Source organism: Dipodomys ordii, unplaced genomic scaffold (genome assembly GCF_000151885.1).
Source record: "Dipodomys ordii isolate 6190 unplaced genomic scaffold, Dord_2.0 Scaffold10, whole genome shotgun sequence".
Classification (NCBI taxonomy): Eukaryota; Metazoa; Chordata; class Mammalia; order Rodentia; family Heteromyidae; genus Dipodomys; species Dipodomys ordii.
The window spans coordinates 14,921,393-14,938,064 of NW_012267226.1; the positions used below are offsets into that span (position 1 = coordinate 14,921,393).

Below are 16,672 nucleotides of genomic sequence, written 5' to 3' on the forward strand. Positions count from 1 at the left end.
ACTGTAGTTTCAAAGCCAGCCCAGTTAACTGGAGACTCTCATCTCTAATTAACCACCAAAAAAGCCAGTGGTAGAGGTCTGGCTCAAGTGGTAAGAGTGCTAGCCTTGAGCACAAAAATTTAGGAACATTGCCCAGGCCCTGAGTTCAAGCTCTACTACTAACCCCAAACAAACAAAAAAAGTCCCATCCTGTGACAATAGGGCATTATGTTAAGTGAAATAAGCCAAACACAGAAAGGCAAGTACTGCATGATCCCATTCATTTTGGAGTTTAAAAGCATTGGTCTCATTAAAGTTGAGATGAGAATGGTGGGTCATCAGGGGCTAAAGCAGGAGGTACAGTCAGTCAGTTGGTACAACTGAGGTAGTCAGTTATAGTTAGGGAGGAATAAAATATTCTGGTACGTTACAGCACTGCAGCAGGACTAAAGTTAACAATAACGCACAATACATTTCAAAAAGCTAAGGAAAGGATTTTGGAATGTTTTCACCTAAAGATAGGACATCTGAGGAGATAATTATGTCTATACAATATGTATTTACCTTGGGTATCACATGTAGAATTTTTATGATTTTAGGCATGAGTTTTAATAATTAATTTTCAAAAAAAACAACAAATGTAGGAATGAGAAAAAGAATATCCCTAGAGCTATTCAAAATACCTAACTACTGTGAAAAATTCCAGGTGCTACATTGGTGGGTGATGAATGGACAGGAAGCAGAAAGGAGCACATGCATACCACGTGTCAGACCACAGATTCATGACAGAGTGCTACCTGGTCAAAAAGTTGTTTGCCCGTCGTATTGGGCTGAATGGCAAATTCCAGCTCAGCATCCATTGTGGTTACTCTCACATTGATCTGAAATACAATCATAAGAGATAATCATTAGATGAAAGAATACACTTGTGAAGTAGTAGACATGAGAAAAGCCTGTAGTTGCTCAGGAGGCTGACATCTGAAAATCACAGTTCAAAGCCAGCCCAGGAAGGAAAATTAATGAAATTCTTATCTCCAATTAACCACAAAAAAGCCACAAGTGAAGCTATGGCTCAAATGGTAGAAGTGCCAGATAAGGGCACAGCAAAGGGACAGCACCCAGACCCAGAGTTCAAGCCCCAGTACTGGCACAAACAAAGAAAACAAAACCAAATTAACTGACTAAACCAAATTGATTTTCTCTAGGCGGTCTATTTTGAAAAGGTAGAGTTTCTTTCTTTCTTTTTTTTTTTTTTAAATTAGAGTGAATAGGTAAATGGCTATATTCTAACCTAAAAGTTTAAGAATAACATATTATTGGCTATTAATATGTTAAAAGTAGTTTCTTCCATAACTTTTAATTTGTAAATAACACACATACCTGATATCCAACTGCATATAAAAATTTAAATTCTTTACTTAATTACAATGGCAAGGAATTTTCCAAAGTACTTATAAACTTTCGAATTCCAACTAGCAGAGAATTAAAGATATCTGGCATCCTTTCCTGCACTAATACGAGTCATTAATTGTTGTCCCCTACCCTCCCCAGAGTATAGCATGGCAGCTCACTGTAGTTTTAATATATACTTTCTCATTAGCTTTAAAAAAGCCTTTATACACTGATTTCCATACTGTTACTTTCTTTTTCACACTATGCTATAAATTCTTTCTGATCTTTGTCTTTTCTATTCCTCTTGTTCACCAACACATTATGTTACCTGCTGAGACTTTGAAGTCATTCGTAAGTGAAACTCATGCCAGAAAATTCTGACAACTACAACCAACAATTTTCTTTAAAAACATACTTGAATCATGCATGTTGACTTATGTTTGTAATTTCAATCCCAGCATTCAGAAGGCTGAGGCTGGAGGATTGTGAATTTAAGTCCAGCCTTGAATTAAAAAAAAAAAAGTTGGCCAGAAGGAATATTATTATTATTAATTTTTTTTTGGGATCCGGTCGTGGGGCCTGAACTCTGGGCCTGGGCACTTGTCGCTCAGCTCTTCAGCGCAAGGCTAGCACTCTACCACTTGAGCCATAGCGCCACTTCCGGCTTTTTTTCTTTTTGTTTATGTGGTGCTGAGGAATCGAACCCAGGGCCTCATACATGCAAGGCAAGCGCTCTACCACTGAGCCACCTTCCCAGCCCCCAGAAGGAATATTATTGAAAAAACACTGTGTTCTTTTTTAGATGAAGAACATTTACCATAGGCGAAAGTCATCAGACCAGTATTATCAGCGTTAGTACTATCACAGCGAGAATGAGAAAACTAAGAACATGAGCCCTCGGGAGCCCTCATGATCATTTCTGAAGACTATGCTATCATTTACAGAGCACTGACACTGAGCATTGAATGTGTACCAGAATCTTCTAATCCTCACTACACTCTATAAATTAAATGATTCTATCATCATTTTTCATAAGGATAAGGACTGAAGCTCTGACCTCCATGCCATGATGTGCAACCTTAGCTGCAAAGCTGCCATGACTGGAGCTCACTGCCCACGAAGGCATGGTTCAGCCATGCTAACCCAAGGACTAGTCAGAGCAGTGCATTTTTCTTCCATGAACCCTCCCAGAGAGTTCCAGAGAAAACTTAAGAACACCTTATTAAGAAAGTAGTATTCGGCTAGGAATATGATTTGTGGCAGAGTGCTTGCCTAGCATGTATGAAGCCCTGGGTTCCATACCTCAGTACCACATACACAGAAAAAGCTAGAAGTGGCACTGTGGCTCAAGTAGTAGAGTGCAAAAGAAGCTTGAGCAAAAGAAGCTTAGGGACAGGGGCCTGGCCCTGAGTTCAAGACAAGACTGGCAAAAAGAAAGAAAGGCAGGCAGGCAGGCAAGAAGCGTCAAAGTAATGAGATCTACTTACTGGTTTCGGCATTTTCCTTCTCTTTCTGTTACTTCCCTTAAATAAAAATTCTTCAATTCTATAAAAACAAAACCGTCACCTGTTAAAGAAAAGATAACTTGTTACCTTTTCATATAAGCAATTCCATAAGCGTTTTTGAAAAGGCCTAATTATCATTTTTTTAGCCAAACTTGTTTAGAATAAAGTAAAAACCAACTCATTTTAATACTTATCTTCAGTGTCTTCTATTTGTGTTCCCTAAAAAGTTGAAATACATTTCAAATACCACATATCTCACATGCAATACAAAGCATGCTGACTTATTGAAAGTTTTCATTTAATTACAGACAAGGACACATGACTGCAGGAGCCAAGACTGCCTCTGGGAGCCAGGTTCATGCCTGGACCCAATCCAGCAAGGAAGAGATGGGAAAAAAGAAGGTAAGTGGATTCAGAATCTAAGGAATAGTTTTTCCTATCCTGTGAAAGACAAAAGGAAATTTTGACCAATGTAATGTTTCAATAAGACTTGTTGCGAGGGGCACTGGTGGCTCACTCCTGTAATCCTAGCTACTCAGGAGGCTGAGATCTGAGGATCGCGGTTCAAAGCCAGCCCGGGCAGGAGAGACCGTGAGACTCCTATCTCCAATAAACCACCAGAAAACCGGAAGTGGCGCTGTAGCTCAAATGGTAGAGCGCTCGCCTTGAGCTGAAGAGCTGAGGGACAGCGCCAAGGCCCAGAGTTCAAGCCCCACGACCGACAAAAAAAAAAAAAAAAGACTTGTTGCAAAGCAATTCCTTTTCTCTTGAAAATTAGAGTAAATTTGTATGTAGCTTATTTACCTAAGGTGTATAAAACAGCTATAAACTGTAGCACATTAACAATCTGCATGCTATACACCAGCAAGCCAGTGCCGTTTCCAAAATTTAGAATTGCCTTTAAGACCATTAGAATTCTTTCTTTTCTTCCTAAGGCAGTAAACCTTAGCAAAGGAGACCCATTATGTTGTCTTAGAGTAAATGTTCTTAGTAAGAAGTATTTTGCTGGATCTAACACTTAGACTGAGACAAGAGAATCAAGATTTAGAGGCTAGTCTGGGCTATAGGGCAACCACAAGGCCAGCCTGAATTACATAGTGAGATCCTAAAAAATACAAAAATTAGGTGTGACATTGCATGCTGCAATCCCGGCTGTCGTGAAGTACACAGGATGATCAAAGTCTGAGGGTGGTCTCGGGGGTGGGGGGGTGGAGAACGATGACAACCAAAAGCTGGGTAACATGTAGTGGTGCATGCCTGCCATCCCAACTACTAGAGAGGCAGGAATCGGGAGGCTCAAGGCTCAAAGCTAGTCCAGCCTAAGGTCTGCAAGACCCCTGCCCCTCCACCTCCCCCACACTCAATAAAGCAGTGTGCTGGTGTCTGCCTGTGATTCCAGCTACACAGGAAGCAATAGATAGGACTGCAGTTCAGGCTAGCCCCAGACGAACACATAAGATCTTACCCAAAAAGTAAAGCAAGCCAGGTGCCAACAGCACCTAGCTACTCAGGAGGCTGAGCTCTGAGAACTCATGTTCAAAGCCAGCTGGGGCAGGAAAATCATGGACTCATCTTCAATTAACTAGCAAAAAGCCAGAAGTGCAGCTATGGCTCAAGTGGTAGAGCACCAGCCTTGAGCAAAAAAGGTAAGGGACATCACCCAGGCCCTGAATTCAAATCCAAGTAATAAAGAAATAGAAGAAAGCAAAAAGGTATGCTGGATGTAGCTCAAATCAGAGCACCTGCCTAAGAATATGAGGCTCTGAGTTCAAACCCCAGTGCTGCTCCACCCCAAAAGAAAAAAAAAACTAAATAGTGTTTCCCCTCTTGATAAACATACCAGATAATCAAAAATTCTTAATCATCATTACCAATCCAGAAAAGAGACTAGCATTCCAATTTAAAATTTACTACTGGTAATACAATTTTAAGTTATTTGAAAATAGACTTAGGTGATATATCTGCCAAGAAACTACTTGTTACAGTGGAATCGATTAAATGAATATCTGAATTGAGGTCAGGCCCCAAATTCCACTAACACATGTGCCCATAAATCCCTTAGACAGCCAGGCATCAGTGGCTCACACCTATAATCCTACCTACTCAGGAGGCTGAGATCTGAGGATCATGGTTCAAAGCCAGCCCAGGCAGGAAAGTCTGTGAGACTTTCTTTCTTTTCTTTTTGTCAGTTGTGGGGCCTGAACTCTGGGCCTGGGCTCTGTCCCTCAGCTCTTCAGCTCAAGGCAAGCGCTCTACCACTTGAGCCAGTGCCACTTCCAGCTTTTTCTGCTTATGTGGTGCTGAGGAACTGAACCCAGGGCCTCATGCATACAAGGCAAGCACTCTACCATTGAGCCACCTTCCCAGCCCAGTCTGTAAGACTCTTATCTCTGATAAACCACTAGAAAACTGGAAGTGGCGCTGTGGCTCAAGTGGTAGAGTGCTCACCTTGAGCTGAAGAGCACAGGGACAGTGCCCAAGCCCAGAGTTCAAGCCCTACAACCAACCAAAAAAAAAGAAATCCCTTATACAGAGAACTTCCTCCTGAGATTTTTCTAGTCTTGAGTCATGAGCAATGAAATTCGGTAGGAATTTCAGCCCTGCCTCTTCCCAACCAGTTTTGGGTCTACCCCTCACCACAAACACTGTTATGACCTAAGCATAGTTCCCATGAATTTTTCTATGCTGCTTACCATGCCAATGGCCCATGCCTTACTTCAGATCTCATCATCTCAGTCTTGACTAACACCATCTCCAAAGTAACTGCTTTTTACATGGCTTATCAGCCAGTAATCCCCACATGGCATTTCTACTTGTTTGCTAACTTTGCTTGCTCACTGTCTAGAAGATTTTTTTCAAGTATACAATGGCCCAAACACTGGAATCCCTATAGCAGACCAAATCTGCAGTTCTTCAAGGCTGCACATTATTACATATTTCCAGAAAGCTATTGATAGAAATATAAAAATTCTAAGAAATATTATCAGATGTGAAGTTATGGCCTTTTTTATTCCTAATACTATTCAATTTTATCTGCCTTTTCTTTGGTTAATCTTGCCAGAAGTCTGTTATTTTTTTCTCTTGTTATTTCATTGCTTTCACTAGTACCTTGACTAGTTTATTGTTTCATGTCTTATTCCCTAAAAATTATAAAGTTTACCTAAGTAAACTCCACTATCTTTCCTTAATAACTTGTCCACTAAGATCATAAACTTGAGGCCTGATGTGGGAACACATGCCTGTAATGACAGCTACTTAGGAGGCAGAGGCTGTAAAGATAAGGATTTGAGGTCAGCCCAGGCAAAAAAGTGAGAGATTTCATCTCAACAAACAAGCTGGGCCTGCTATGTATCTGTAATTCTAGCTATACAAAACTTATTGAGTTATACAAAACGTATTGAGATGCAAGGCCGGTGATAGATAAAACCACGCTTTGAACCGAAAAATAACTAAAATGCATAAAAATAACTAAAATGAATACCACTTTAGCTGTTCAAGTGATGATACCTAACCCCTTTACACCTCCTCCCTCCAAGAAAAGGGAAAAGAAAAAGAAAAACCAATTGGCCAGCATGGTGGCTCCCACTTTAAAAAAAAATTTTTTTTTACTCTAAAAGTGATATACAGAGGGGTTACAGTTCTGTAAGTAAGGTAGTGAGTATATTTCTTGTTGAATATTGTTAATCACACCCCTCATTTTTCTCCCACTTCCTCCCCGCCCAAGTTGTAAAGTTCATTTTCAACACAGTGTCTTATACAGCTGTTCTACTGGTTCACCCTTTGCCTTTTGTCTCGCCATTGTGTTACCCTTCCCTTCCCCAAATCAGATAAATGCATATACAAGACACAGTGTACCAAAATCAAAACCACTGACAACAAGGGATAAACAAAAGGAAAAAGAAATACAAAAGAAAAAAAGAACTTCACACAGTACATTAAAAACAAAAACCCCATTTCCATATGTTGGAGTTCATTTGACTCAGTAGATAAATGGATCAAGACAATGTGATACACACATACAATCAAATTCGATGCTTCTATCAGAAAGAATTACTCGCCCCATTTGTAAGGAAATGTTAAGATAGGAAAAACCTTATTAAATGAAGCCAGACCCAAAGAAACTATAGGCTCCATAATTTACCTCATTTGTAATAATTAGTATATGTCTAGGATAATCCTAGCAGAGGATCAAAATAACTCAATAGCTATATACATTGACCATATAGTGGCTCACACTTTTAATCCCAGCTATTTAGAAGGGGAAGAATGAAAGGATCAGGGTCCAAGGCTAGTTCTGGAGAAAATGTAGGACTCTGAAAAATAAAAACAGAAAAGAAGCTGGGCACTGGTGGCTCACACCTATAATCCTAGCTACTCAGGAGGCTGAGATCTGAGGACTGTGGTTCAAAGACAGCCCGGGGAAGAAAAGCCTCTCATCTCCAACTAATCACCGGAAAATTGGAGTGGCACTGTGGCTATAAATGATAGAGCACTAGCCTTGAGCAAAAAGAGCTCAGGGACCACATGAGCCACAAAAAAAAAGTCTGGGTTCAAGTTCAAATCCCAGTATTGCCCTCCTACCAAAAGAGAAGCCATGAACTAAATTATAAGGTAAACAGTAACTCATTATAAGGTATAAGGTAAATCTAAATATATAATGATTTCACTAATCAGTGAGAAAATATTAATGTTCACTAATAATACATGTTAGCAAACTTAACTAAGATCATGATTTTATAAAACATTGAGTTAGATATATACTATTTGCTCCACCTCACATTCCATAAACTATTTTATTTAGACCCTCTGACACATTTGCAATACTGTCAGAGTCCAGGCCTTCACAATGAAGCTTCTAAAAAATATTCAGCTGAGCACTGGTGTTTAATCCTAGCTACTCAGGAGACTGAGATCTAAAGATCAAGGTTGAAAGCCAGACTGGGCAGTTAAGTCTAAGGGACTCTTATCTCCATTTAACCACCAAAAAGCAGGAGGTAGGGCTGTAGCTCAAGTGGTAAGAACACTACTATAATTTTAGCTAATTCAGAAGGCTGAGATCTGAGAATCATGCTTCAAGCTAGCCCTTTCTGTGGAAGGAAAGTCCACAAGACTCTTATTTCCACCAAAAAGCCCTAAGTGGAACTGTGGCCTCAAGTAATAGAGCCCCAGCCTTCAGTGAATAAAGCTAAGGGACAATGTCCAGGATATGAGCTCAAGCCCCAGTAACTGCGCCCCCCACCCGCAAAAAAATGCAGCACTGGAAGCATGGTGGTAAAGACCACTACCAAGCAAACAAAATGAGTACTAGGCTCTGGGTTCAAACCCAATACAGCCCCTCCACAATCTAGATTTGAAGGACTACTGTAAGTAAAGGTAGTTTATAGATTATGAAAGCAGGTAAATATTTTAAATCCTTTATAAGCAGAATAAAGTATCAAAATTATAGTACCATAATAGCAAAAAAACACAACAGCCATAATAAAGTTGCTATGCAAAATACTTAACACTGCACTCAGTTAAAGTCTTCACTACACTAGGAAATTAAGCATTACATATGCCAATCAACGTTGCAGACTGTTGATAAGCAATTTGGTAAATATCACTGATGTTAACATAAATTGAGACCATATTTCTAGGAAGAAAGCTGCTAATATGTAACAAAAACTACAAAGCTTTTTTGAACACGAAATTTTGCTTCTGGAATAAACCCTCAGGGAAATAAAAGTGAAAAAAAAAGAAATCTAGTATAATCTTCTTGGCAGTAATCCTTTACAATAGCCAATGATTAAAACTATGTGACAGATAGCATGATAGATACCATACTCCAGAGGGACTGTTGTCAGGTGTTTTGTTTTTGTATATAAGGACAAAGGTGAGGCTAACTGGGAAGGCAGAATCTAACTCCTTACAACTAGGTAAAAACAAATGCTGTTCTAAAGGATATTTAGATGTAGAGAAACAGAGCAAGTGTTTGATTCTTAAGTTTCTAACAAATGACAATTTCAAAACTATATCACACTGAACTATTTATATATTGCTACCAATATCTTATATGTGCAAGAATTCTACCTCAAATTTTCTAAAACAAAGCTATGTATAAATGTAACTGAAACATAAATTTGAGCCTGGCACCAGTGGCTCACCTGAGCTCAGTAGACTGAGATCTGATGATCACAGTTCAAAGCTAGCCCAGGCAAGAAAATCTGTGAGACTGTTATCTCCAATTAACCAGCTGTGGCTCACGTTGGAGAATACTAGCTTTGAGCAAAAAAGACAAGGGACTCTCCAGGTCCTGAGTTCAACCCCTTTCTATCCCACACAAAGTAGATCTGAGCCAATTTAATGATTCAGAATAATTTATAAAATATCACATGCAAAGTTAAGAAACCAAGACATGTCTCAAAGTACACCTTTAATCTGAAGCCAACTTCATGTTTGTGTCGTCTTAATACATAATTTGCCTGAGCTATTACATTTCAAAGATGTTTGTATAACAAATATTTATGTATTTCACCTGTTCCCTCACAAGAGAGAAAAAAATTACTTCATTCTCCAACTCTTAATTTTCTAGAGTTTCTTAATTTAAATTTTCTTAATTTTCCCTACCCCTGAGAGGGGAGTGGGCAGTACTGGAGTCAGTGGGCAGGCATACTACCACTTGAGCTACACCCCTGGCCCCTAAGTTCCTTTCTGACAGCGGTCCTGCCCTGCCCCTGCCCAACAGGGACACCAAGAGTAGTGATGAGCTGCCACTGTGGCAGCACCATACCAGCCAGTGGTCTCAGGAAATGCTGCCAACATGCTGTCTCCCATTTCCAGACTTTGCCATGTTGATGGCATGGATGCAGACACAATGGCTTATGTTAAAACATATCAGTATAAAAAAATTCTCTTCTTGGCCCTAAAAGAGCCTCAGCTTCCTCAAACCCTGGAGCAGCTTCATGTAGGGGCTCTGCCTCAGTGGCACAGCAGATTCTCAACAATGAGCTGCAAGAGTGACTTAGGCTACCCATACCCTCTCCATCAATTTATACCGGGCTTCCTAAAAAGACTTTTAGCTGTATTTTTCCCCAAGCCTAACTTCAATTTTCTCCAACTTTTGACATTGGAATGGCCTCAGAACACCAATGTAGTCTCCATCAACTTCTGAGAAAAAAAAAAATCCTAAAGTACAAATTAAATGAATAAGCAGTAAGGGCTCTGTCAAAAGTACTAGATCACTTTTTTCCCCCTGGTTGGAAAACTCTGGGGAAGCTTAGGAATCTTCTCCTACTAGAAAAGTGTCATTTTTTTTGTTTTGAGTGTTTTTTTTGTTTGTTTGTTTGTTTTTCGCCAGTCCTGGGGCTTGAACTCGGCCTGGGTACTATCCCTGAGCCTCTTTGTGCTCAAGGCTAGTGCTCTACCACTACAGCCATAGCACTACTTCTGGCTTTTTCTAAGTAGTTTATTAGCGATAAAACTCAGTCTCACCGACTTTCTTGCCTGGGCTGGCTTCGAACCTCAGTCCTCAGATCTCAGCTTCCTGGGTAGGTAGGATTACAGGTGTGAGCCATCAGCACATGGTTTAGAAAAGTTTTTTTTTTAAGTATTTTAAGTGCATGAAATAAATGCATAGAACACAATATTACAAAAGGAAACCAACTATATTAGATCACAATTATCAAGATTTTTTTTTAAAATATGCTATATATGTTGCTTCCAAATTAATGCTTTAACAGTATCTACTAGTAGATGTAATCCCTAAATCTGTAAGAGATGACAACTACAAATGTTATTTTGAAACTTTAATCTATTATAAAAATGTCTAGAATTTCTAATGAAATTAGAAATTCTGTTAATGCCTTGGCTACTTATATTTGTGATGAAATATATATATATATTACATATATATATAAATATACACACAAGAAGTAACTTTTTAAAAACACAGAGGTAAGTTGATTCTATTTTAGCTCAGATTAATATCAATAATAACAATACATTTTACCTACATAGTTTGATTTCCAGGAACAAAGAGCCCAAACTCTCAGCATGTATAGAAGGCTCACCCTATAGACATGTGCCTGTATCACCTTATCTATACAGGAACTGCCTCCCTCCTCCTGCAAATTTCTCCTACTTGAAAGTCAGAATGCTCCTCAAGCCCAGTCCTAAGCTTTCCGACTATCCTATTCTGCTTTTCTCATGGTATTCGTTAAGAAGCAGCACATTAAAGACTTCCTTACACTGGACACATAAATGGGCAAGTTAACTACCCCTCCCCATACAATTATTTGAAGATTTATTTTAAAAAAAACACAAACTCTTAGAGATGTCCTAAGTGTACATTATTATCTGGTATGATCACCTTTAAAGAGGTAGATTTCTGGGAAGGGTGATGGGCAACTCTTAAGTAAGGTATTTAGTACTGGCTCATATAGAAGTAATCTGTGTTTTAAGGATATTGTCAAGAAAATGAAATATTTAACATTTTTGAGAAAATGAAAGCACAAAGGAAGTTTCTAAAACTTGCAGAACTACAACAGTAAACTGGAACATTGAATATAGATTCTCTTGTGAAAGTTTTGTAAATTTTCAAGAATATCTGTATTTTTCTTAAAGTAGAAAGATACATTGCCCCAGACACACACACACACACACACACACACACACACACACACACACACACACACACACACACACACACACACACACACCACAGAAACAAAGAACCAAAGACTCAAATTGACCTAAGTTCAGTTCACTTCAAACTGACTTATTTGACAGTTCTACACTGTATATGTTCTGAGGCACCCAATATTATACAGCAGTAGCTGATTTTTGGACATTTCTTAAATATCTTTAAAATTAGACATTTCTCATGCAGCCAATCAGGCAGTCCTACCACAAAAACCACTAATCTTCTACTTTGTGATATCAAATCCCCCTTCTGAAAAACTGAAATGGTGCCTCAGGTATGTCTCAAATGTTTGTTCTTTTGTTGATGAATTAAACCTCCATGTAATACTCATTGTAACTTTTCTACTTATTGTCAAGGATAATACTTCCCTTCACTTTAATGCTATAAAATGACTAAGCTAATAGAAAACAAGAACAAACAACAAACAGGTATTTATCATCCCTATCCAAAATGGTTTCAGTCTCAGTTAATTTAACAACCAAGGTAAATCTGAAGGCCAGGTAATCTGACACAATTAATGACTATAATTGTCATGTGTACTGATTTGATTTATGGTAGTCAAACCTCTGCTTAATAACCAAACTGTTTCTCGAGCTTTTCTAAGCTCAGAACTTATATAAGCAATTTAAATATCAAAAGCGCTAACAAAGTTTAACCCATCCTACACATTCCATAATGGTCTAAAGAGCTGAAGGTCTTTAGTGAGACTTCCTATGTCCTCCATTTCCCTTTATGCCACTACAATGGCATCAGGATATTTTTTTCACACACTTAATACAGTGCCTGTCTCTTCACTGTAGTGTAGACTCCTCAAAACCTAATAAGCATCTTTCCATCCTCCAGTGCAGAGACTACTTGGCACGTGATAACAACTGCCTGGCTAGGACTGGTTCTTTGAAACAGGGGTCACCAAACTTTCTGTAAAGGCAGGTAGGCAAATATTTTAGGTTTTGTACATTTTTGTTGAAACTACTTTGCTACTGAGTAAACAAATGAGCTATAATATGTTCAAATGAAACCTTACTTTCAAAAACAGCCAGGAGGCTACATTATAGCCCAGGAACCCTATCCTACCAAGTATTTATATAGAAATTAGTGTTTATCCTTCCACAATTTTGTGCCCAAGAATGTAAACTCACATGTTGGTATTAAATAATGTATGATTATGTGTAACAGATCTATCTTTAATCTCATTTGGTCTGAGGGAAGAATTCAAGACATTTACTATATGACTAAGGAAAAGTAATGGGAGCAGGAATAGAAGAAAGGGTTAAGTCAATTAGCTGTGCCAGTGACTGGCGAGATGAGAAGTATGCTTAAGCCTGGCAATGAGAGGAAGAGGGCACCGCTCAGGCAGATGTCTCACTCAGTCTTCTGGATACTATCTGGATGAGATGCTAGTCCTTGCAACAGCTAGTGTGGAAGCAGAATGGGTGTCACTATTGAGTCTTTCCTGAGCCTCTGAACTTCATTATGTAAGATATTAAATTTCCTCATTGGCTAAGCTAGTTAGATTATTTTCTGTTATTTGCAGCTAAAACATCTTAAAATAATGTAAAGGCTCAAAACTGAAAACTGCTCACAAACTCACTTGCAGCTAGTCCTACCTGACTTTTAACTTTTCACAAATAAAAGAAATATTACGGTCTTGAAAGCCTACAAACTAAACTGGGGAGGGGAATGTCTCCATTACTCAATTTACTAATTTTATAAATTCTATCATCCTAGCAAATACAGCAACCTCCTCCTTTGATACTGTGGCTAACAGTATCTTTTGGAAGGATTTTTTTTTTCCTAGCCAAGGATTAGCTAGCTCCCTTTTTCAGGGACACATTGTAACAACTTCACATTTTGTTAGTCATAAGGGCCTTTCACCAAGCTCAAAAGCAGCCATGGGTGATATACAAATGAATGTCATGTACATGTGCCAATAAAACTTCAATTACAAAAATAAACAGCGGATTCAATCCACTGTCCATAGTTAGCCTGGCCCCTGCTCTAAATGGGCAATAGAAACCATCTTCTCAAATAAATCAACTCACTATTTTATATGGATATGAATTATGAAGAGTAGTAACTAGCATTTTTTTTGAGATGGAGTCACACTATGCAGCAGCCCAGGCTGGTCTTGAACTCAAGACCTGCCACCACACCTGGCACTATTTCTTTATCATTGTATCACCTGATGTAAAGTTACTTTGTTCATAGAATCTATATACTTGTGACATTTGTAGAAAAACTAAGCAGTTATGCAAGGATTGGTATTAGTGAGGCAGGGGGTGTCTTACACAACAGCCTACCTGAATGAAACTATCCCTTCCAGGAAGCTGACTCTAGCGTTCACTATTAAACAGAATACAGAAATAAGAAGTATACAGTTCACTATTCCTGTCTAAAGAGTTTCCAGTTAAGATACCTATCATATGACTATTAAATTGTCAGTTACATACCAAACTCTAGAAAAGAAAAATATGAGCTTCACTTCCACTTTCAAGAAAATCTGCACAAGCACTTCTGAGAATTACCATAGAAAATTACATAATTTCAATAGAACGATGAACATTTGAATAACAAGGTAATCTTAACCAACTTTAAGATCCCAAGTGAAGGATTAAAACGATGCTTATACTTGTGCAAGTACTGGCATTTTTTATAAAGTAGGAATTACTAACTTATTTTTAAAAAATAGAACCAGGGGGGCTGGGAAGGTGGCTCAGTGGTAGAGCGCTTGGCTTGCATGCTCGAGGCCCTGGGTGCGATTCCTCAGCACCACATAAGCAAAAAGAAAAAAGCCAGAAGTGGCGCTGTGGCTCAAGTGGTAGAGTGCTAGCCTTGAGCTGAAGAGCTGAGGGACAGCGCCCAGGCCCACAGTTCAGGCCCCACGACTGAACCCAAAAAAAAAAAAAATAGAACCAGGAGTTCTGGCAATAAAAAGAACTTTTACCTTTTCCTTTTCATCTTTCTAAATGTAATTAGAAAGATTTATTCAACTGGGAAGATATAACTTATAGCTATGCCAAAAATGTACTCTGCTTTTTAAAAATGGTTTTAAATGTAATTCAATATAAACATTAAAAAATATACCAGGAACTAGGGCTGGGGTTGGTAGCCTAGATCTATGATCTCAGCTACTCAGAAGGCAGATGACAGAAGTTTGAGGCCAACATTGGTAAAGTTAGCAAGAGACCCTCACCAAAAACAAAACAACAAAAACCTAAAATTAAATTGGGGTGTGGTTCAAGACCTACAGCACTTGCCTGACAAGTATCAAGTCCTGAGTTAAATCCCCAGTAATAAAAGAAATAGGACAGACAGAAAGAGAAATAAATCAAGAACTTAACAAATGAAGAGGCCTGGTGAGGTTTCTCTAAAACAGGTTGAGATAGAACTCTGAGGTAAGAAGGGGCACCTCTACCACCAAAGAAATGAGTATGCTTACCTCCTGGCTACAGAAGTCAGGGAGGTTCCCAGAAGAGCCAGCAGTGACCATTAACACCATTAATCTTGTAAGAGTGGAGCCTATAGAAACCCAATCCAGCTCCACCAAATGCTATACCCAGAGGTCCCCTCAGAGTAAACTCGCACCCACCAATGCTGTGGGAGGAGCCATCAGGTGACATCCTAGACTTCCAAATTCACAGCAAAATGATGAAATTCTCCCCATGGGCTCTACCCTCCCGCGCTGCTCCCTATTTACAACCTTTATGGCACCTATTGTCCTAGGCTTTGATCTTTGGCTAATATTGGTTCAAATTTGCTCCCACTAAGTAGCATTGGTTAAAAGGCATTATTACCTTGTAAAATGGATTAAAACTCAGCAACATCGTTCAACACTTCAGACTCTGTACACAGAATGTACAGTTGGATATATTAAAAGATTTGAGAACTGAAAGTAAAAACACAAAGACTTCTGCCTCAACAGCTTGCCAAAGATAAACAGAGAATAATAAAAAAAAAATCCAATTCTGCTCTTGGGAATGGTGAAGCAATAAACAAAAAACCGTTGTTCTCATCCCCAGGGCTACTGACAATTAGCAGAGAGGAAAAGCACAGCCAAACTTGTCGTTTCTTAGCATCACAGAGAAAATAACTTCATTTCCAATTAAGTTATAACAATTTAAAAAACGAAAAAAAAAGGGGGGAACAACAAATTCAACGATTTGCCCGATATGGACATTAATTACGTCTTTCCACAAACACTTTTGAGATTCTCCTACAAACTCATGCGTGTGACTATAGGATATCGGCTCTAACAACAACGTCTCACAAAAGCAAGAATCTAACATTTCCAAGTGCCATCATCAAATTAGGATTTGAAAAAACTCTAAAGCACCTCAATGTCTATTCCTTCCTTACTAACAGTTTACCAACTGCTTAAGTTCCAAAATACATTTTAAAGTGAGGAGGCAGAGAAACAAAGTCAGTGAAATCCTTTTTACAGTACACTATGAATTTCAAGAGGAGTAACTCTACATGTTGTCATAATTCAAAAGCATGATTACCCTCGAAGATATATGCACCCTGGCGAAAAGTAACACACACAAAAAAATCCTCATCTTTCAAAAAAAAAAAAAAGACCTGCAACCCCAAAGTGGTAGCCTTTTCTCAAATCTAATTTTGCTCTTTTGCTGCGGGCAAAGGGATTAAACTATTATTTATCCAACAAAAACGAACAGGGCAATTGTTCATCCCGAGTTCTGTCCATCCTGGGGGGGGAGGGAAGGAGTATTTAGTGTTCTCAAACTAAAAAGTACGCTCAGTCAACAATAGCTTACAATGTCTGTGTCCCAGCAGTCTTGTATCAAATAAACCTTTATTATCGGAAGCTTTTGTATTTGCATCCTGCCGGGTCCTGTGTGCCACAGGACAGCCCGGGGGGGGGGGCTCCACGCTACACCCCAACATCTCCCCCAAAACACAAAGACATCTCACTGGTATCTCAAACCATCTACTTTGATGAGCAGATGTGCGATCTCATCCACAGGCGAGTGGAGATGGGCCGGGGAGGTGGGGGGGGGGAACGGCAAACCAGACCAAAAAGGAAAGGAAAACCCCACCGCGCACGTTTCCGGCCCCAGGCCAGCCGCGCAGGCCCCGACGTGCCCGGGGAAGCAGC

General features: G+C 39.2%; 1 protein-coding gene across 2 annotated transcripts in view; it reads right to left on the minus strand.

The window, feature by feature from the left end:
* Rdx (radixin) overlaps nt 1–2,917 on the minus strand; it is a 29,076-nt gene extending 26,159 nt beyond the window's left edge. The window contains exons 1-2 of one of the 2 annotated variants that reach the window (XM_013009708.1): nt 2,859–2,917; nt 777–860 (exon numbers count right to left, since the gene is read on the minus strand). In XM_013009708.1, the coding sequence (XP_012865162.1) occupies nt 777–860; nt 2,859–2,870 (96 nt within the window). In that variant the 5' untranslated portion in view covers nt 2,871–2,917. Of the gene's footprint in view, nt 1–776; nt 861–2,858 lie in introns of those variants that run through there. The other variant, XM_013009709.1, reaches the window with a different exon arrangement.
* Between the last annotated feature and the right edge of the window lie 13,755 nt (nt 2,918–16,672).